Source organism: Ovis aries, chromosome 11, assembly GCF_016772045.2.
Source record: "Ovis aries strain OAR_USU_Benz2616 breed Rambouillet chromosome 11, ARS-UI_Ramb_v3.0, whole genome shotgun sequence".
Taxonomy (NCBI): domain Eukaryota; kingdom Metazoa; phylum Chordata; class Mammalia; order Artiodactyla; family Bovidae; genus Ovis; species Ovis aries.
The window spans coordinates 41,416,139-41,437,931 of NC_056064.1; the positions used below are offsets into that span (position 1 = coordinate 41,416,139).

The 21,793-nt window shown below is 51.2% G+C and overlaps 2 protein-coding genes across 7 annotated transcripts; both read right to left on the reverse strand.

Annotated features, from left to right (window-relative positions):
* Nucleotides 1–3,562: 3,562 nt before the first annotated feature.
* Nucleotides 3,563–10,070, reverse strand: KRT35 (keratin 35). Of its 6 annotated transcripts, none has more exons than XM_042255175.1 (9): nucleotides 9,544–10,070; nucleotides 8,901–9,058; nucleotides 7,297–8,151; nucleotides 6,405–6,487; nucleotides 6,054–6,210; nucleotides 5,697–5,858; nucleotides 5,280–5,405; nucleotides 4,640–4,860; nucleotides 3,563–4,062 (listed from the first exon to the last, which is right to left on the reverse strand). In XM_042255175.1, the coding sequence occupies exons 3-9, from the start codon at nucleotides 7,765–7,767 to the stop codon at nucleotides 3,915–3,917; spliced, it is 1,368 nt and encodes a 455-aa protein (XP_042111109.1). In that variant the 5' UTR covers nucleotides 7,768–8,151; nucleotides 8,901–9,058; nucleotides 9,544–10,070; the 3' UTR covers nucleotides 3,563–3,914.
* A 5,652-nt stretch (nucleotides 10,071–15,722) lies between these two features.
* Nucleotides 15,723–19,737, reverse strand: KRT36 (keratin 36). The gene is made up of 7 exons (XM_004012900.5): nucleotides 19,234–19,737; nucleotides 18,262–18,344; nucleotides 17,838–17,994; nucleotides 17,126–17,287; nucleotides 16,899–17,024; nucleotides 16,511–16,731; nucleotides 15,723–16,111 (listed from the first exon to the last, which is right to left on the reverse strand). Exons 1-7 carry the CDS (start codon nucleotides 19,690–19,692, stop codon nucleotides 15,940–15,942), a joined length of 1,380 nt encoding a protein of 459 aa, XP_004012949.2. The 5' UTR covers nucleotides 19,693–19,737; the 3' UTR covers nucleotides 15,723–15,939.
* Between the last annotated feature and the right edge of the window lie 2,056 nt (nucleotides 19,738–21,793).

The following is a 21,793-nucleotide window of genomic DNA, read 5'->3' on the forward strand; positions in this document are numbered from 1 at the left end:
GAGCTCCAGGATACATCTTCAAAGGACCAACTCCAAGCCCAGGCCCTCATTTCCAGGCCAGGGCTGCCAGGCCTGACCCTGGGCTACCGGTGACCTTGTCCCCTGCATCCCTGCCTTCTCCAGCCCAGAGACAGGCCACAGTTCTGGGGCAGAGGCACCTGCTTTTAATGAGAGCATCCTTTGTGGGAAGAGGAAGCCTGGCCCCTTAAGGAGGAGATGTGTGGGTGACAGAAGCTGCAGGATCCTGGCAGTGGTATAAATCCAGGGGGAAGGAAAAACAGCCTCTGAGCCTCATTCATGAGCATCATCTTCCTCCCAGGGGAAGAAAAAAATTAGAGGAGAGAAAACAAACAACACAGGGACATCATTTCAGCTGGACACTACTGAGGAAGAAAGAGATGAGAACCCTACTCCTGGGAAAGGAGGTCAATGTCATGAGTACCTCTGTGAGCAGAAGCTCAATTTAGACCTTCTCTGGATCCTCCCCTTCGTTTCTCACTGCTCCACAAACAGAGAGTTCGATTACTGTTTGTTGAAGAGGCTGAAACAGCTTCTGCTCTCACTTTCTGCAAAAGCTGGACAGGTGGTGGGGTGGTTTACTTTGGGACCTCAGAGACCAGAGGCAGAGTGAATCAGCTCTCTCAAGAAATGACATGGCAGCACCGGGATGAGTGGAGCCAGGAGATCAGGAGCAGGTGTCTCCGATTCTAGAAGTCTTTGAGCACTTCCCAAGAAAGCAACCTAAGGAGAGACCAGTGGTTTTTAGGCCTGAGTGCAAAACTCGTGGGCTCACACACTTTGTGTTTAATATGTGTGTGTTATGTAGTCACGTTTTATTCATGCACCTTCTCAATATAATATGGAAGTATAAATAGTTGTCTTATTTTTCATGTATTTCTAGAAGAGTTGGTGAAGGGGCAGGGAAGGAAAAATGCCACCCCGTCCTATTCCCCGAAATATGTTGCTTAAGAAAAATCAAGATAGAGACCTGTCTCCCTGTGTGACTTGGGAAAGTCACCCCACCTCTCTGGGCTTCAGTTCCCTCCAGCAAATTGAAAGCGTTAGATTAAATCATCCCTCAGTTTAATTTTTTGCAACAACCATAAATTCTAGTTCAAGAAGACAGAAGGAAGGGTGATATGAATACCAGCTACATGGAATGAGACACATCAGACCAGCCTTCAAGATCATCACCAGTGCTTACGGAATGTGTACAAGTACCAGGCACTGTGCTGGGAGTTTGGCATTAAATTGTCCATCTAATCCTCACTCCCCAGGACTTCCGTGGTGGCCCACTGGTTAATAGTTTACCTTCCAATGCGGAGACACATCCCTGGTCAATCCTGGTTCAATCCCTGGTCAGAGAGCTAAGATCCCACATGCCTTGCAACCAAAACACCAAAAACTGTAAATATAGTTTTTAAAAAATGCTAACATAAAACAGAAGCAATATTGTAATGAATTCAATAAAGACTTTAAAAATGGTCCGCATCAAAAAACTCTTTTTAAAAGTCCTCATTCTCAAAATATAAGATATAGTTATACCCTGAAGATATTGCAGGGTTAGTCTCAGACCACAGCAATCAACAGGTTACAGGTTAATGGTGCAGTTTCTCGAGTTCATCCCAGACCAGCTGAATCAGAAATTCTGAGAACGGCACCCAGTCATCCGTGTTTAACAATCCTCCAGGTGGTTTTGAGAACCACTGAGTGATTGGAGCATAAATATCTCTAATTTTTTTTTAAGTATAATTTCCATTTTGTTGTTTTTTCAGAGAACAGTATTTCTTCCGTCTTTGAGGGCTCAGCTTAGCTCCACAGGTCTAAATGGGAGTGAGGTGTTTGGTCCTTCCAGCTTTCACAAGAAATGATTCCTGACTACCTTGGTGTGAATGGCGCAACTCACAAGGTAATGTAATTCCGCATCCAGCTTGGGAAGCACATAGGTGTCAAAAATGCTCACTTCAGAAATGTCCTTGCTGGTATTATGTGTGGGGCTTCCCAAGTGGTGCTAAAGAACCCACCTGCCAATGCAAAAGACATAAGAGATGTGGGTTCAATCCCTGGGTTGGGAAGATCCCCCAGAGGAGGACATGGCAACCCACTCCAGTATTCTTGCCTGGAGAATCCCATGGACAGAGGAGCCTGGCAGGCTAGAGTCCATCAGGTCGCAGAGCCGGACACAACTAAAGTGACTTAGCACGTACACACAGCACGAGGGAACTCTACTGGGTACTCTCAAGAGCTGGGGGAGTCTCAGGATCACCTCAGTCATCTTTCATCAAACTGTTCTCCACCTCCAGCACTGTCACAAGTGATGTCTCTTGACATCACTGAAGTTCCTTAGTGGTGCTCTTCACATCTTTTGGAGAGCATGTGGCTATCTGGGGACAACTTTTCTTCCTTTCTGTCTCAAGGAGTTTAGCTTTCATCCTTCTCCATTTCCAGCTGGGATTGGAAGCGCTTACAATTTGCCTGGTCTGTTGAAAAAGGACATTCTGGGCACAAATGAGTCTTTGGTCCAAGAGACTGAGAGCTCCCACTTCCCAAAGGTACTATGTACCTCATCAGAGGTCAAGAGAACTCCAGAACATGATGAGTTTCTTAAGAACAAGATTCTCTGAACTGTAGGAGGAAGCACAATGGCAGGCTCACTCCCCCGTCTCCTGCTTTGGATGGGCTGTGGGGTTTGGTTTGGTTTTTTGTTTATTGATTTATTTGGCTATACCGGATATTAGTTGTGGCACTCAGGATCTCTGATCTTTGTTGCCGCATGCGGGAGGTGAGATCTAGATCCCTGACCAGGGATCGAACCCAGACTCCCTGCATTGGAAGCACAGAGTCTTAGCCACTGGACCACCAGGGAAGTTCCTAGGCTGTGGGGTTTTAAGAGAGATGCTGAACTGGAAGGGCTGTGTGAGGGACTGAAGATAACGCGTTTCTAAAGCACGGGGCTTTAATGGAGTCCCCCAGGTGTGAGATTCCATACTGCTGCTCTTATAAGAACCACAGGCATGAAACTAATGAAGTGGCCTAAAATGCTTCACATTCTACTGATCTCAGTGTTAACCATCTTCCCCTGGAACCCCAAGTCGACCATGTATACTAACGGGATAGGATGGGCTTGTAACACGTCACCACAGTAGAACCTTGGAAAGACAATGTTAGTCGTTCAGTCGTGCCCAACTCTTTGGGATCTCATGGACTGCAGCCCACCAGGCTCCTCTATCCATGGGATTTTCCAGGCAAGAATACTGGAGTGGTTTGCCATTTCCTTCTCCAGGGGATCTTCCTGACCCAGGGACCGAACCCAGGTCTCCTGCACTGCAGGCAGACTCTTTTCCAACTGAGCTATCAGAGAAGCCCTTGGAGAAGGGTCTTAAACAGGAAAACTGAGCTAAACATCCCACTGTAGACCATTAACCACCCCAAAAAGAGACATAGGGACCCTATCATCCCCAGGGTCATACATGGACAACCTCCCCCATTCAGCTGCCTAAGAGTCACCCCTCTTCACCCAAACCAACAGAGACCCAAACCAACAATATCAGAACAGAGCTGGTTAGGCTTAGAGAACCAGAGCAAACGTGCTTTATTGTTTTTACAATAGAAGCCCTTTGCTGCATTTCAGACACCACTGAAACAGCACCCAGTAGGAAAACCTGACCCAGAAGGCAGCCTGAGAACAGGGGCTCTGGCCCCCATCAAAATGATGAGGAGCTGAGGCCTTCGAGGTCTTATTGCCACTAAGGCCTCTGACCCTAGTGGCAGGCTTTGAGAAAGATGAAGTGTGTAATTGTCTGGGCCTGGGCTAGGCACAGAGTTACAGGGGATTGGGCTTTAGGGTTACAGTTGAACTGAGGCCAAGTCCAAGCCCTGGATACAATGGCCTTGGCTTTCTGGACTAGTCACTCTCAGAACCGGCTTCCCGGGCAGGACACACAGATGGGGCGGGGGCTACAGGTGGTGTGGGCTGTGCCAGGCCCACAGGAAGCCGCAGGAAGACAGGGGAGGCAAGACTTAGAGGGCGAGTGGTCCGGGGCACACGGGTTACAAGGGAGCCTAGGAGAAAAAAAGAAAGTCAGATCACTATGATTTTCCAATTGCTGTTTTTCAATAACCCAGAGCCCCTTAAAAATCCTTCAAGTCCTGCTGCTCAGGGATTTTGCACATGAGCCACCTGTTCTCCTTGCTGGGCCCTGCAATTAACCTTTCTCTGCTCCTGACTCTGATGTTTTGCCTTGAACTTGCATTCAATCACACTTACTCAAAGAAAGAAGCAATTATAATGCATCGTGTAGTTCAGCTATGAAAAATACAATGATGTCATAATGATGAAAACTTTAAATACTGATTTAACAAAATGAAATACATAATAATAAATTACATTCAAGAATTAATAATTTTTTTCAAGTTAATGAATGAAGAAGAAAAATAGTCTTCTATTCCCGCCCCCTCATTTGACCAGTGAGGAAACAGAGGCCCAGAGAGTAAAGGAACTTGCCAAGGTCAAAGGATGACTATATAACAAGACCTAAACCAAAACCCAGGGCCACTAAATTCAAATATCAGGCTCTTCACAGGCCACCATGCTGTCTCTCCAAGGCTTCATAGATGAGAGAGCACGCAGGGTACTCACTTGCAGTCCTCGCTGTCCAGCAGCCCCCGGTACGTGCTGATCTCACACTCCAGCCGGGCCCGCACGTCCAGCAGCACCTGGTACTCCTGGTTCTGCCGCTCCAGGTCACAGCGGATCTCCGCCAGCTGCGACTCCACGTTGCCGATCAGGCCTTGCATCTGGGCCAGCTGGGAGCTGTAGCGGGCCTCCGTCTCCGCCAGGGTGGATTCCAAAGCATCTCTCTGTGAGGGCAAGGATTGTGTAGGAAGGAAGAATCACTTCAAGCCTGGATGAGCCACAATCAGATATCTCATCTGAGATGAGTCAATTAGCCCTTTAGCTTCCTGATGTAGAGAGGAGCTCCCCTGTTAATGGTATCTCTGAGTCACTGATAATTACTCAGAATGAATCTGTTCTCACAAATACAGGAGATGCTGCCAGGACAGGCCAAGTGCTACTAGTTACCTGTCTTTTACCCCTGGGACCTTGGTGAATGGGAGTTGGGCCCTTCTTCCTCTTCTCTGCACAGAAAATCCCTGACACTCAATAACTTGACCCTCTGGAACCTGCCCACCTGGTCAGAGCATGGAGGCTGGGGTGGGCGGGCCCCTGCACTGCTAGGCTTGGTCCAACCACGGCCCCAAGCCAGCCTCGGGCTTACCATGCTGTGCTGGGCCTGCAGCTCAATCTCCAGGGCATTGACCGTACGTCTCAGCTCAATGATCTCTGCCTGGTAGGACTGCAGCTGCTCCGAGCTGGACACCACCTGCTGGTTCAGTTCCTCTGTCTGAAACACACACACATGGGACCCAGTCAGAAATACTGGGGACTCAGCTTCAGAAGTCGACAGAAGCTGCTTAGACTCATGAGCCAAGAAGGACTGTCCAGATCACCCCGTCCACCCCATTCATCTCACCCTTGAGATCACTGTTGCCTTCAGGATAGCAATATGCCCAAGGTGAACAGTGAGGTTGAGACAGGGCTGGGACTCAAACTCAGGTTTTTGATTCAGAGCCTCAAGGTCACTTCTGTGACCTACCATGTGTCTCTATTGCACTGACGGTTCCCAGGTACCCACCTGGGTGTTGAACCAGTCCTCAGCCTCCCGGCGGTTATTTTCCACCAGGGTCTCATACTGGCACCTCATCTCATTCAGAACACGGTTCAGGTCAACGGGCGGGGCAGCGTCCACCTCGACGTTGAGTCGATCACCGAGCTGGCAGCGCAGTGAGTTCACTTCCTGTGGCACAGACCAGGGTCAGCACTAGCCTTCCCAGATGGATGCCTCCCCCATGCCTACCTGCTTCCCACGTTCACTTGCTCCCCGTGCTCACCTACCGCCCAACCTCACCTTCTCTCCCAGTCTCACCTGTTCCTCATGCTCACCTGCCCCCACGCTCTTCTATTCTCCATGCTCGCCTGCCCCCATGCTCACCTCCTCATGATTCTTCTTGAGGCAGAGCAGCTCCTCCTTCAGGGACTCCACCTGGGCCTCCAGGTCGGCCTTGCACAGGGTCAGATCATCCAGGATCCTACGTAGGCCATTCATGTCCGACTCCACCAGCTGCCTCATAGTTACCTCGGTCTCGTACCTGGTACGGACATAGCAGGGCGCCTGAAGCTGTTTTTTCTTTCTTTATCTATGTCAGATCCCACCCCAGACTGGCCTGGTGCTGTGCGTCCTGCCTTATGTCTCAGTGATTCAGGGTAACCCAAAACCTGAGTCTGGACACCACCCATGTCCAGCTGTACCAGCCCCAACCAAAGGGCAAATGGGACAACTCACTTGGTCCTGAAGTCGTCTGCAGCCAGCTTGGCATTGTCAATCTGTACCACCAGTCTGGCGTTCTCAGACTTGGTGCACAGGATCTGGGGAAATAAGGAAGTGACTTCAGGGAAAGAAAAGACATTCTGCTGGCAGGAGTTCCCCATTCTGCTGCCCAGCTCAGCTGGCATGGGCTGTCTTTGGAGGGAGAGGGTCACCCAACCCTGGGTTCTTGGCAGCTGAGGCTCCATGAAGCTTATGGGCGTGCTGTAGGGATCAGAGCCGGAAACCCTAAGGTCCCTAGCAACACAGGTCATCTCAGACCTGTAACCTGGGTTAGAGGCAGGGAAATGCTGCAGGGAAGACCTGACATGGCGGCTTCTTCCTGTCTTCCTGTCTCCCAGGACTGGAAGGGGCTCTCAGCAGGTCATTAGCAAGAAGATACTCTATGATCCCCTGGACACAAATGCTCCCTTCCAGGAGTTGGCTAGGACTTTCTGGGTATGTGGGCTGGGCAAGAAGGAAACTTCTGACAGTCTCTCTCAGAGTTAGTTATATGAAACCTGGTCTGCACCAAACACTTCAAACCCAATCCCCTCACTTTAGAAAAGAAAGAAAAAAATAAATTCAAACCCAGAGAGGTGGCTTGTGGGATTACATTAAAGGTCTCACAACCAGTTAGTTCATAGAGTTTGTACTCAAGCTCAGACTCCACTAACCACCCCCTGGATCAGTCAGTTAGCCAGCCTGAGCCTCAGTGTTCTCATCTGTAAAATGGCCAAATGATACCGCCTTGGAAGGAGCAAAGGAGGCTGCAGATGTGACCAAGCTTTATGACCTCTGAAGCGTCCCATGGGAACAGAGTTACCAGGCTAGTTCTGGTGGCCCTGGGCTCCGTCTCAGACCCCCTCACCTTCTTCTGGAGCTCCTCGATGGTCTGGAAGTAAGACTGGTAGTCGGGGCACAGGTAGGGCACCTGTTGCTCACACCAGTCGCGGATGCGGCTCTCCAGCTCCGCGTTCTCCCGCTCCAGCTGCCGCACCTTCTCCAGGTAGCTGGCCAGCCGGTCGTTCAGGAACTGCATGGTCTCCTTCTCATTGCCTGTAAGGATGCCCTCGCCAAACCAGCCCCCGGCCATGCCGTAGCTGGTAGCAAAGCCTCCTGAGGGGAGGCAGAGAGCAGGGAGGCAGCTGGCCGCCCTGCAGCTGCTCTTGCCCAGCCCGACTGAACAGGCAGAGAAACTCCGGGGCCCCCGGGACAAGCCGGGGAGCTTGCAAGAGCTGCTGGAGAATATTGTGGACACGCGAGCTGAGCCCCCACCAGCCCCTCCTGGGACCTTGAGAGACCCCGATGAGAAGCTGGCCTTGAGGCATTTGGAAGCCATGACTTGGACAGCACACGTGATGGAGCTTCGAGCCTGGAAACCCCCTGAAACAGAGAAACAGCTCCTTATGCCCGGGTTTATATCTTCATCCCAGTGGGCGTTGTTCTTTACAAAGCGTTTTCTCCTTGTTAAAGTTAATACCACTTTCCATCAGAACCCCTCATTAACCTCATGTTTAGCTTCCCATGAACATTTCCTGGCCTCATAAAAGAAAAAGAGCCCCATTGGACCAGGGGCTACATCAAGACTCATCTCCAGCTCCCCATGTCCCCCGGAGGACCAAGTCTTCATCTGTTCTTCAAAGGAGCCTGTCATCAGCGTCCAGAAGTGTGGGAGTCCAGCCGCTGTCTCAACTTTCTCCAGCAGCGTCTCCTTTGATGAGCCCTAGGGCATAGAGGAGGTCTCGGGCTGGCTTCTGGGAGATGGACAAGCAAGCCTGATGGTTGCAGAAAGATGGGGACCTAGTGCCTAGGGAGACACAGAAGGCTCTAGAGTGGGCTGGGAAATATGACTCTGGTGACCAACTCTCCCAGTTTCTCCAGGATTGTTCTGGTTTCTGTGATAAAGTCCCACGTGCCAGGAACCCCTTAATCCTGGGCAAAATGGGACAACTGGTCACCCCAGATACAGCAGAGCCTCGAGAGACACATCCCTGCTCCTTTTCTTGTCAGGAAATCTCCTCCAGTTTTGTAGCCTCAGTGCTAGCCAAAACCACTAAAGGGCAGCTAACCGAGCACCTCCCCATGGTGACACCTCCCATGTGCAGGAAGGCATGCCTTTCCAGGCCCTGGGTAAATAATGGAGAAGGCTTCTCTCCTGGTTGCCTGGGGACAGGGGAGTGGTCTTGTTCACAGCCCCTCAGAAGCGCTTAGAGCTTGACTATTGATTTTATTTCTGCTATAGTTGTCTATTTCCCTGATGGCTCAGCTGGTAAAGAATCTGCCTGTGATGCACGAGACCCCAGTTCAATTCCTGGGTTGGGAAGATCCCCTGGAGAAGGGATAGGCTACCCACTCCAGTATTTTTGGTCTTCCCTGGTGGCTTAGCTGGTAAAGAATCTGCCCACAATGCAGGAGACCTGGGTTCGATCCCTGGCTTGGGAAGATCCCCTGGAGAAGGGAAAGGCTACCCACTCCAGTATTCTGGCCTAGAGAATTCCATAAGCTGTATAGTCCATGGGGTCGCAAAGAGCTGGACACGACTGAGCGACTTGCACTTCACTTCATTTCATAGTTGTCTGGACGGATGTTGAGAGCTCGACAAGAGTGGGTTACTTTTCAGCAGATCCGATCTGCAAGCAAGAGAGACCCATAAGAGGGACCAGGAACTGAGTCAGTTTGGGAGTATCAGGAAGAGCTCTGCAGGACTTGCCCTCTGGGTGGCCCTGCAGTCTTGGTTCCTGCTCGCTCTTGTTATTGTTTAGTCGCTCAGTCGTGTCCAACTCTTTTTGCAACCCCACCTACTATAGTCCAGCAGGCTCCTCTGTCCATGGGGATTTTCCAGGCAAGAGCACTAGAGTGGATTGCCATTACCCTCTCCAGGGGATCTTCCTGACCCAGGGATCAAACCTGCATCTCCTGTATTGCCAGGTGGATTCTTTATCACTGAGCCACCTGAAAAGCCCACTCATGCTTCTAAGGACATATAATTCTTCCCATCAGGAGAGTGACCATCAGCCAAGCACTGCATTAGTCCTCACATTGCCTTGTGAGCCCCAGTGTATCATCTCCATCTCGAAGCTGTGAAAACCAAGACCCAGAGTTAATTAGAGCTCACCTGAGGGCCTCCAGCTACAAAGCCAAGCTGCCAATCTGAGTCCGGCTGAGCCCTCTCCACTACGCTGCCCGCCTGCACCTCTGCTCTAGAACCAGCTACTGGACATGGTCAGGCTCGTGCAGAATGGAAAGGACAGAACGGAGTGGCCTTCACATAGTGATGGTCAGCAGCCTCTGTTGTCCCAGGAGAAGCAGCACAGCATTGAGGTTACATATAAATCCTGTAGGTTCAGATCCCAGCCCCACCATGTCCCCAATCGCTTGCCTTTACTTCTCTCTACCTCTCCATTTCCTTCCCTGTGAAATGGGAGGAGGAAAATATACCCACTTCCTAGGGCTGCTGTCAGGACTACATGAGTTTAAAGAACTAGTACAGTCCCTGCGCATAGTAGGTTCTCAGTGACAGCAGCTGCTAAGACTGCCTGTCCCCACGTGGGTGCAGTCTTGTCCTCAGACCAGTGATGCTAAGCTCATGTCATGGGGGAGTATGGACAGGTTCTGAGGACACAGGCCACCATCCCATGGGCCAGGTGTGTGTGTTTGGGGCCCTCAGATGTAGAGCTCCCATGAGTCACTGTGCCCTTCCCACACCCAGGAGCCTGGTGTGACCAGCACCCGCCCGGCACAACCCCAGGATCCCATTGGCTGCCTCAGCCTCTCCTTCTTGGAAATCCATGCTCCAGTGCAAAGGACACAGCTGAGCTGGAAGCCTGGCTGCACCTCCTTAGGTGTTTGCCTTTCCCACCCATGGGGGTATAAGGCCCCACCCAAGCCCTCCTAAGCCCCAACCTCCTGAGGACGTGCTCTGGCTCAGCAAGGGCCACCACAGGACCCAGAGAAGCTACAGCTGCCAAGGCCTGGGAAGCCTCAGGCTGTTTACACAGTTTGAGGGTCACATGGCTTCCCAGGCAGGGCCCCACAGCTGTGCTGCCTGGAAAGGGTTCCTTTGCCCAGCCAGCCCTGTTATTAAGGAGGCTAAAGGGACCAGCCATCGTTCACCAAACTCTCTTTGCTCAACCTCTCAACAGCCTCATGAGATGGCATCACCAATAGCCCCCTTTAGCAGTTGAGTAAACTGAGGCTTGGAATGTTCCAGGAGCCAACCTGAGGTCCCACAGCTGGTGAGCAACTGAGAACTAGCGTTTGTACCTGGCATTCCAGGTACATCTTTCCTTTAAGCCCCCCACACACCCTGCAACACAGGAAGACACTGACTTCCAGGGCAGGGGTTGCTTGCCAACATTAATACAGTCTTCTTCCCAGGGAGACTGAAGCCCAAGCCTTCTGGCTCCAGACCGAGACCCATTCCATTGCCACTGGGGACCCAGCCCCAGCCTAACCTTCCCCGTAGAACCCACCCCTTACCCCAGCCCCACAGTGCCTCCCGGCTCTGATCACCCAAGGCAGTGGCCAGTGGTTGACCTACTAGCCCTCCATTCACTTGTTGCTGTTCAGTTGCTAAGTCATGTCCGACTCTTTTTGACCCCATGGACTACAGCACGCCAGCCTTCCCTATCCTTCACTATCTCCCAAAGCTTGCTCAAACTCATGTCCATTGAGTCACTGATGACATCCAGCCATCTCACCCTCTGTTGCCCCCTTTTCCTCTTGCCCTCACTCTTTCTCAGCATCAGGGTCTTTTCCAGTGAGTCAGCTCTTCGCATCAAGTGGCCAAAGTATTGCAGCTTCAGTTTCAGAATCAGAATCAGTCCTTCCAATGAATATCCAGGGTTGATATCCTTTAGGATTGACTGGTTTGATCTCCTTGCTGTCCAAGAGATTCTCAATAGTCCTCTCCAGTACCACTTTCAGCTCTCAGCCTTCTTTATGGTCTGATTCTCACATTGGTACATGACTACTGGAAAACCACAGCTTTAACTATACAGACCTTTCTCAGCAAAGTGATGTCTCTGCTTTTTAATACACTGTCTAAGTTTGTCTTTGCTTTTCTTCCAAGGAGCAAGCGTCTTTTAATTTTATGGCTTCATTCACTGTCCGAAGTGATTTTGGAGCCCAAGAAAATAAAATCTGTCTCTGTTTCCACTTTCACTGATATCTTCTAATTGTTTCATGTTCCAACCTCTCTGCCTAGGGAGACCATAAGCGCTTGGAGGCCAAGGCTGACCTCGTACTTCTCATGAAACCTCCATAGTGCCCAGCACTGGGCTTCCAGATGTTTCATAGCAAATGGATGGATGGGTGCTTTCCATTTGGTGAATTGTGCTAAATAAGGAAGCAAAGAAAGAATTTTATTTTTTTGAGAGGAAGGGAACACAGAAAGGGAAAGAAAGAAGAAGGAAGAAGAGAAAAAGTGAGTACAGAACAGGGAGTGAAAGATACTTCCTTACTGTCCCTACTCTGACAGATGGGGAAACTGAGGCTCAGGATGGCTAGAGATCAAGCATTCCTGTGGAGGGGCAGCACCTGCCCAGAGTGACCAGCCCTTCAGCAAAGAGCAAAGTGTTCTCTCGGCCAAAAGCCAGAGGGAGGCAAGCCCATAAGCCAACCCGGTGCCAAAGGTGTGGCTAAGAATTCTTGATCGGTGTGTTTAGATAATTTTATAAAACATATCAGTAATATTTGTATAAGGAAAAGTGTTTTTACAGTGTTCACCCAGCAACCCCCTTCTCTTCCATCTTGTGATTTGATGCCTTGAGCTGCAATATTGTTCTTTTGTTTTGGTTGGATTGGAGTATACTTGCTTTACTATGTTGCGTTCATTTCTGCCATACAGCAAAATGAATCAGCCACACATACACATATATCCCCTTTTCCTTGGATTTCTTTCCCATTTGGTGGTTTAGACCCTAAGTCGTATCCAACTGTTGCAACCCCATGGACTGCAGCCTGCCAGGCTCCTCTGTCTATTGGAATCTCCAGGCGAAAGCACTGGAGCGGGTTGCTATTTCCTTCTCCATCAGTTCTCAGTCATCTATCATACACCTAGTGGTGTATGTATGCCAATCCCAATCTCCCAGTCCATCCTATCTCCCCTTCCCCCTTTGACATCCATATGCTTGTCCTCCACGTCCATGACTTTATTCCTGCTTTGCAGAGAAGTTCATCTGTACCGTTTTTCTAGATTCCGCATATACACATGAATATACAATATTTGTGTTTCTTTTTCTCACTTACTTTATTCTGTATGACTGTCTCTAGGTCCATCTACCTCTTTGCAAATGGCCCAGTTTCATTCCTCTTTATGGCTGAGTAGTATTCCATTGTGTATAGGTACCGTGCCTTCTTGATTCATTTCCCCGTCAATGTACATTTAGGTTGCTTCCATGTCCTGGCTGTGGAAATAGTGTGGCAAAGAACATTGGGGTGCATGTATCTTTTGAGCAGCAATATTTTTAAAGCTATGAAATTGTTCTGATCTATTTCCATTTTTCTTAGCATTCGTTTTAATACAACAAAATAATTACTTAGAACCTCATTAGCAAGAGCTAATGATTCTTTAGCAAGTATCCTAGTAACTTTCTCCACAGGACTTTTGCACCCTGCTCAGTTGGAGTCAGTGCTGTCCCCAGCATATACCATGAAGACTCTTGGCCATGTCCTCAAATGCCCTTTTCCCTCCTTCCTGCTACTGCTGCCCATCCTTCAAGGTTCCTTATCAATTCTGAATCTCTTCTAAAGCCTTCTCTGGACTCCCCAGCTCTCAATGATCTCCCTGCTCCTAAGAACTTGAAAACCAGCCCCTCACCCACACCTTCCATCTCTGAAGCTGTGTGGCAGTGCACGGGTGGTATCTTCACAGCAGGAACATCAGTAACTATCAAGCAGTGCCCATTAACCACTGTTTGGTCCAGCTGCTTCCCCCACCCCAGCTTACCTGACATAAACTCCTGTAGTAGCATCTTCCATGCACAGGGTGCTCAGCACTTATCTGTCAATGGGTTAATTGATCTGAGTACATGTGAATGAGAAAGCCAGCCAGATGTCATAGCTAGAAAGTGCAAACAAGATCAGATGCCTTGAAATGAATTTTATGTTCACTCTGGGGAAATTTGATCAAATGTAAGACTTTCTATCATCTCTCTGTTGATGGAAAACACTTGAGAAGGGATCCTGAGCCTGCCACTTGCTGTGCGAATACCCACTCCAAACAGCATTGAACTTTAGTGTGAACGGCTGGAGAGGCACACTGGACTCAGTAACGGGTGTGCATTTGAGGTTGAGAGCAGGGGTTCCTTAACCAACACAGATGCTCTGAACAATTTGATAAAGTGTTAGACAAAGCTACATAAGTAAAGCACCCCTGACACGCAGGCCATCTGAATGCATGTGATGAGGCTGTGAAAATACTCTACAAACTATAGAGTTTGCATAAACAGGGCACACACTGTGTGGTTCGAGGAGTTGACAACATGATTATTCATCAGGTCACAAGCCTGCACAGTCTTGTCTACCGCTTCCACGCAGGAGCCAGGCAGCTGGAGCCGTGGCAGGAATGGAGGTTCAGCCCACTCCCGACCCCTGACTGTTTCTATGGAGCAGCGCACAAGGGTGTGGTGCGCTCTCTGAGCATGCCCGGCTACCCACCTCTCATCACCTGAGCCCTGGGCAGAGCAAGGGTCTGAAGCTGAGCCCACTGGGTTCACTGTCCAGCTCTGAGGGTGCTACTGGCCGGCAGTGTTGGCCCCACCAATGTCCCATCGTTTAATCAAGCAAAGAGCCTGAGCCCACACCGTAGGGTTTCCCAGCCCCCATTCAGCCTGGGGACTCTTCATTCAACACCAGCACTTGGAGCTACCACTTCCCAGGCGCTGTGCACACATTGGGGTCTCCCACAGCTCCTTTACAAAGATGCGGGACCAGAGAGGTCACGTGACATGGCTAGGGCTCACAGCCAGGCTCAGTGCCATCTGCTCCAGTCCGCCTGAGAATGTCTTCACCCAAAGTCCAGGAGATATCTGAAGCACCTGTGGCTTGTCCAGCAGGTCAAAGATGGATGTTTAGCAACTAATACCTGGCGACATGGGCTTCGGACGGTGAAGAATCTGCCTGCGAGGGAGACCTGGGCTTGATCCTGGGTGGGGAAGATCCCCTGGAGGAGGACATGGCAACCCACTCCAGTATTCTTGCCTGGAGAATCCCCATGGACAGGGGAGACTGGTGGGCTACAGTCCATGGGGTCACAAAGAGTCGGACACGACAGAGACTATGCCCACCTGGTGACAGGGAGCAGGACCAGTTTTTTCCCATGGATCTTGGGCTCAGGTAAGAGCCCAGAGGCAGAGAAAAGAGGAAAGGGGGTCAGGTAGGGGGTGAGGAAGGGAGGAGACAGAGACAGAGAACCGGTGGGCTGGGAGGAGCACCTGATTAGACCCAGAATAGCTAAGCGATGGCCTGGTCCCTGCCCCTCACTGCTGTGTGACCTGGGGCAAGTCACTGCCTTCTCTGGGCTTATGTTCTCAAAGGAAGAAGGAGTCACAGGGACAAAGGAGGCATGGGGCCCTCAGACTGCTCCAGGTTGTACTTTTCTGATCACAGGAGCATCCAGAGTCTGGCACTATTAGACCTGATGCCCATACGAGCGCGGTTCAGCCAGTGGAATCCAGGGCACTTTGACCTCTGCTCCACAGTGAAGTCTGGCTGTCCTCCCCGCTGCTCTGCGTCTTACCATGCCCTCCCCTTCCCTACTTCACTTCAGCCCCGTGTCCGGTGTTAGGGGTTTGGATTCTCCCAGCCCTCTCACCTGCATCTCCCAGCTCACCTGACTCCCCTCTGTCACTGGCTGACCCAGGGTGTCTGCTTGAAGCTCGCCTCTCTGGGTGGCACCCCCTCTCCTAGACTATCCCGTGTCAGGCCTAGAGGTAGCCAGCAGGGTGACAGCAGGTGCTGGACAAGGGAGGATAAACTGAAGGGAAGAGAGAACCACAAGACAGGGCAGGGATAGTGAGGACAGTTGGGTGCCTTGGCCTCTTTGGAGTCACCTCCAGGTGGTCCCCATGGGCAGGCCCAAGCCTGTAGGTTACAGCCATCCAGACTGGGTCAGTGTCTGTTCTCAGGGACCAAGCCCCCAGGTATCCCTGTTACGAAATATTTTGAATCACCCTGTCACTTCCTACCACTCAGAGCCAGAAGAGACAGACCCAAAACCAAAATCCACACTTTTGCAACAAGCCTCGATCAAACACCCCTCTAACTAACCACAGAGAATAGACAGAGGCGAGATTTCTATGCCAAGAGAACACACTTTATTGGGTAAATTTCCAGGGAAGATCAGTTTTACACGGCATAAAAGCAGTCAAAGCCAGAAACACAATCCAAGAAGTTTTTTGGGAGAAAAATCTGCTGAGCGGGGAGTCCCTCTAGGGAAGGAGAGGTGGGGGTCATTTAGAGCCGGGACCCACAGGGGTGTCCTCCTTCCTGTGGGCCAGGGCCTGCCCAGTTACAGCGGCTGCACGTGCTCCCTGGAAGAAATGATCTTCCCATCTCTGATCTCCTCCGTGATGGTGCGGATCTGGGTGCTGAGCTGGGGGGCCGGGGCACAGGAACCGCTTGAGACGTAAGAAACTCTAACAGCAGGCTTGCATTCTGTGGCACACGGATGGGCAGGCAGCCTGAGGAAATGAGATCATATCAGGACATGTTTGCCATTGGCCGTTGAACTGACTGGCATGTCAAACATACATGAGGGTCAAGTGAGATGGGTGGGAGACCACGACAAATGGCTCAGATGGTGCCTCTCTGAAATCCCTTGAGGGCTGCATAGACAAAGATCAGAAACTCCCAGCCACAACCAATAGATGGAGAAGTACGGTGAGTGGGGCCAGCTTGTCCACCTGCAAATGCTTAAAGCCCAGGGCTAGAAGGAATGTCTCTCCAGAGGCTGTGATCAAGCCCCCCCTTCATCTGCACAATAACCACTTCAGGACCGATACCCTCACCGTGGTACTCAGTGTTTGGTCCAGGTGAGCCTTTTCCCCAAGCCTGAACCCCCAGGACCCACGGCTACTCACTTGCAGTCTTCTCCCTCGAGCAGGCGGCGGTAGGTAGCGATCTCTGACTCCAGCCGGGCCTTGACATCCAGCAGCACCTGGTACTCCTGGTTCTGCCGCTCCAGGTCGCAGCGGATCTCGGCCAGCTGAGCCTCCACATTGCCGATCAGGCCCTGCATCTGGGCCAGCTGGGAGCTGTAGCGGGCCTCCGTCTCTGCCAGGGTGCATTCTAGGGAATTGCGCTGCAAAGGGAAAAAGGATGCACTGCCAATGGGAGGGAATCGCCCCCAGAGACCCACAGCCCTGGGTGTCTCCATACCACTATTGATCACCACCCATGATAACCGAGGCTGGTGGATCGGGCCACCTGCCATGAGCAGGGCCAGCCCCTCAGGCTGGGGCCACTCACCATGCTGTGCTGAGCCTGCAGCTCGATCTCCAGGGCGTTGACGTTGCGTCTCAGCTCGATGATCTCTGTCTGGCAGCACTGCAGCTGCTCCGAACTGGACACCACCTGCTGGTTCAACTCCTCGGTCTGAAAAGCGTGAGAGGACCCAGAGCATGGTCAGAGCAAGTTAAGCCACTGTCAAGGGTGAGCCCACCCCACAAGCTTGTCCAGGGCTGGCCCAGCCCCACCTGGGTGTTGAACCAGGCCTCCACATCTCTTCGGTTATTCTCCACTAGGGTCTCATACTGGCATCTCATCTCGTCCAGAATCTTGTTGAGGTCCACCGGGGGAGCAGCATCCACCTCCACGTTCAGCCGGTCCCCAAGCTGGCATCGGAGTGTATTGACTTCCTGCAGAGAGCAGGCAAGATGGCATAAGGTTGTCACAAGGATGTTGGATGTGAGTTTGACTGACCTGGGTAAAAACCCTCCTCCTTCAGTTGTCAGCTGTGTGACATTAAACAGGATGCTTAACTTCTCTGGGCTTCAGCCTCCTCATGCACCCTGACCTGCCTCCTTGGAAAATTTGGAAGATGATGCAAATACCAGCTAAGTAGAATCATTATCAGGCACTACCCTCCAAATGGAGATTTAGTATCATGCCCAGGAGTGTGGGATCCATGTGACCTTAGACAAGTGACTTAACCTTTCTGTGCCTCAGTTTCCTCATCTATAAAATGGAGCTTGTAATAGTATTTACCTCCTGGAATTATCGTGAGGATGACATGAAAAAAGAATGAAATACAAAGTGCTTTGTAGAGTTCTTGGCACACGGTGGGCCATCAGTAAATGTCATCTGGGGTTACTATGGAAGTGGTTGTCACCGTTGTTACACCCAAGGGTCAGCAGTGGCTCCCTTCTGGGTGGGAACCATCAGGAGGGTATGCGGGATCAGCCTCACCTCCTCATGGTTCTTCTTGAGACAGATCAGCTCCTCCTTCAGAGACTCCACCTGCATCTCCAGGTCGGCCTTGCACAGGGTCAGCTCGTCCAGGATCCGGCGCAGGCCATTGGTGTCGGCCTCCACCAGCTGCCGCACACCCAGCTCTGTCTCGTACCTGCACACACAGAGCCCTGCTGAGTCTGCGGCAGGGCAGCCACTCCCAGGCAGGGCCCGCGGCCTGTGGACTGCTCCAGCTACAGTGGCTGATTTGGAGTCAGCATCACTGTGGTTCTCTCCCTTGACCCGGAAAGGATCTAGAACTGATGCCACACTTCCCACTTACAGCTGCATCTGGCCTCACTCTCACGTTACCAGCTCCCAAAGGCGGAGGACAGAGGCAAGGGCGCAGCACAGAACTGCCTTCCCAGATCAGGCCACTCACTTGGTCCGGAAGTCGTCAGCAGCCAGCTTGGCGTTGTCAATTTGCAGGACCAGCCTGGCGTTGTCGGCCTTGGTTAGCAGGATCTGGGGAACCAGGGCCGTCTTGTGAGCTGGAGAAGGCCCAGCAGAGTAGGAGCAGGTGGTAGGGGACAGCCCAGCTTTCAGAGGCCATACTTCTAAATACCTTTGGCATTTCCAGCCCTGAGCTCTTCGCCTAGGTATAGAGGGAGCATCAGTCCCAGAAAGTCTCTAGAAAAGACCCTGATGCTGGGAAAGATTCTCCTCCTGTCTTGGAGGAGAAGGGGACGACAGAGGATGAGATGGTTGGATATGATTGGATGGCATCACCAATTCAATGGACATGAGTTTGAGCAAACTCCAGGAGACGGTGAGGGCCAGGGAATCCTGGTGTGCTATAGTCCATGGGGTTGCAAAGAGTTGGACATGACTTAACGAATGACCAGCAACAACAGTCCCAGGAGGGGCATCACAATGGCCATCAGCCCTGACACCTGCAGCCCCAAAGGCACAGTGGGTCACCCCAAGGTGAGCAGAGAGAACCAGGCCAACCTGGATTCAGATTCCACCTCCAACACCGACAGACTATGGTATCTTGAGAAAGTGGCCGAACCTCCCTAAAATTCAACTTCCACATCTGTTAGATGGAACCAGTAATGTCCATCTCTCCAAGATGAGGAATACACAAACAAGGAAGGGAAGGCGTTAGGCGCAGAGCTTGTGTCCAGTAAGGGCATGGTGTGTGTGACTGCTCTTCCTATAGCTGAGACTGGCTGGAAAGGAGGGGAGTTTACAAGCAGAGAGATGTCTGGGTCCCCCAAGAAACCAAACCCCTAGAGAGAAAAGCTGGCCCTAATAGGAGAGAGAATCCTCCGAGAGCTACAGCCTCATCTGCAGTGGGATGAAACAGACCGCTCCCAGGGTTTGGGCTGGAGCGGGGCCAGGCCCCAGGTACCTTCTGCTGGAGCTCCTCAATGGTCTTGAAGTAGCTCTGGTAGTCAGGGCAGATGTACGGGACCTGAGACTCGTACCATTCCCGGATGCGGCTCTCCAGCTCCGCGTTCTCCCGCTCCAGCTGCCGCACCTTCTCCAGGTAGCTGGCCAGGCGATCGTTCAGGAACTGCATGGTCTCCTTCTCATTGCCGTTGAAGGAGCCCTCGCAGAGCCAGCCCCCGGCCCCGGCAAAGCCGGAGGAATGGAGCCCAGAGGACAGGAAGGAACCAGGCAAGCAGCTCCCAAGGCTGGAGAGGCCCAGCCTGATGGAGGAGGCTGACCCCGAAACACCAGCAAGGCTGGGCCCCCTGCAGGAGCCCACGGAGCGGACACAGGACACCCGAGAGATGCCGCTGGTCGTGCCGCAGTGGCCCCTGAGGGACCCAGAGGAGAAGATCGGGGAGCAGAGCTGGGAGGCCATGATGCTAGCAGAGAAGGTTGCAGCTTAGCAAGGAGCTCAGGTTCTGGCTCTCATGGCCTCTCTGAGGCACTTATATACACTGCCTGTGGGGTGTTGCCATCTTACACTTGGGAAAGCCCATTCCTATTCCAGGAAAATCTCATTAGAATGTGACTTTTGCTACGCATCCAAAATCCCTTACCTTGTAAAAATTAAAAAGAATGTAGAATTTCATTTGCTAAGTCAGGGCTGTCAGCTGTTGTCATTTCCTGGTAGAATATTAATTTTATTGCCTCTTCAAAGTCCTTGCACCAGCACCCATAAATTGGGAGTGGCCTCACGAATGACATCTGGTACCTGCCCTCTCTGCGAGCCTTCTTCCAGGTGCCCAGGCTGCTCACCTGTCACCTCTGACCACTACCCCTACCCACCATAGCTGCTCACCTCAGGGATGCTAAGAAGGGAGCAAAAGGAAGTAAAATTCACAGAACACCTATCAGGTGCCAGGCTTATGGTTATTTCATGGACACCTCACAACAGTCCTGGGAGATGGCCAGCATCATCTCCGTTTTACCAGTGTGGAAACTGAGGCTCCGAATGGTTGAAAGAAAGGAAGGAAGGAAAAAGGAAAGAAAGGGAAAGCTTGCTTGAGATGAACAGGTAGTGAGTACAAAGAATCTGAAACCAGGGCTCTGGGACCCCAAATGCCACACTCTCGTCCCATTGCTTCTCCAACACAACCAAGGTCAAGTGCAGGCACCCAGAATTTGGGGACGGAAGACCTAGGTTCAAACTCCGGCTCTGCTGTTGATCTGTCCTGTGACGCTGAGCACATCACTCCATCCTGGGCATCCTCAGTGTCCTCACGGGCCTGCTTCTTGCAGATCCAAGGAGGATCAAAACCAGGGCAGAAGTAAACGTGGTTTGAAACACCTCCGGTGCTGTAGAAATGTTGGTTGGGCTAAGAGGACAGTCTTTGGTGATGGTTTGTGGCTGTGACTGGCAAAGGGTTGTGGCTGTGAGCCCTCAGGTGGAACTGCTTTGAAGGGCAATTTCTTTTGTGGTCCCTAGTTCCCTGAACCTAATAGGGTAGAATAATCAGGACCCTGGGCAGTCCCCTTGCCCCAGCCCCATCCCCACCCCTGCCCTCAGTTCAGTTCAGTCACTCAGTCGTGTCCAGCTCTTTGCAACCCCACGGGCTGCAGCATGCCAGGCTTCCCTGTCCTTCACCAACTTCTGGATCTTGCTCAAACTCATGTCCATCAAGTCAGTTATGCCATCCAACCATCGCATCTTCTGTCATCCCCTTCTCCTCCCACCTTGAATCTTTCCCAGCATCAGGGTCTTTTCCAATGAGTTACTTCTCTGCATCAGGTGGCCAAAGTATTGGAGTTTCAGCTTCAGCATCAGTCCTTCCAAGGAATATTTGGGACTGATTTCCTTTAGGATTGACTGGTTTGATCTCCTTGCAGTCCAAGGGACTATTGAGAGTCTTCTCCAACACCACAGTTCAAAAGCATCAATTCTTCAGCACTCAGCTTTCTTTATAGTCCAACTCTCACATCCATACATGACTACTGGAAAAACCATAGCTTTGACTAGACGGACCTTTGTTGGCAAAGTAATGTCTCTGCTTTTTAATATGCTATCTAGATTGTTCATAGCTTTTCTTCCAAGGACCAAGCGTCTCTTAATTTCATGGCTGCAGTCACCATCTGCAGTGATTTTGGAGCCCAAAAAAATAAAGTCTCTTACTGGTTCCATTGTTTTCCCATCTATTTGCCATGCAGTGATGGGACCAGATGCCATGATCTTAGTTTTCTGAATGTTGAGTTTTAAGCCTTACTGGTGCCTAAACGGGGTACAGAAATGGTCCATGCAGACCCTTTGGACAGAGAAGGAATAAGAGGATTAGATGAGACACTACAGAGAGTTAGGCAACCCAAGAGGAGAGCCTGAGGATTAAGGAGCAAAGGTAAACTCAGTCTTCCACCCTCAACATGGGTTTTCCCAAGGCTTGAGCAATCTGCTCACTTTTTGTCCATGCAGACACACACGGCAAGGCTGGCGTTTATAGAAGCATTTATATGCGTCTGAAGTTGTAATTTACCAACCTCTTAAA

Excerpts from the sequence above, each read along its gene's own strand:
- KRT35 (XM_027973928.2), bottom strand. The coding sequence starts at position 7,767 with ATGGCTTCCAAATGCCTCAAGGCCAGCTTCTCATCGGGGTCTCTCAAG. Across the intron at positions 5,406-5,696 it reads AGGACTGGTTCAACACCCAG|ACAGAGGAACTGAACCAGCA; the intron begins GTGGGTACCTGG and ends TGTGTGTTTCAG. Across the intron at positions 4,861-5,279 it reads TGCAGGCCCAGCACAGCATG|AGAGATGCTTTGGAATCCAC; the intron begins GTAAGCCCGAGG and ends TTGCCCTCACAG.
- KRT36 (XM_004012900.5), bottom strand. The coding sequence starts at position 19,692 with ATGGCCTCCCAGCTCTGCTCCCCGATCTTCTCCTCTGGGTCCCTCAGG. Across the intron at positions 17,288-17,837 it reads TCAAGAAGAACCATGAGGAG|GAAGTCAATACACTCCGATG; the intron begins GTGAGGCTGATC and ends TGCTCTCTGCAG. Across the intron at positions 16,732-16,898 it reads TGCAGGCTCAGCACAGCATG|CGCAATTCCCTAGAATGCAC; the intron begins GTGAGTGGCCCC and ends TTCCCTTTGCAG.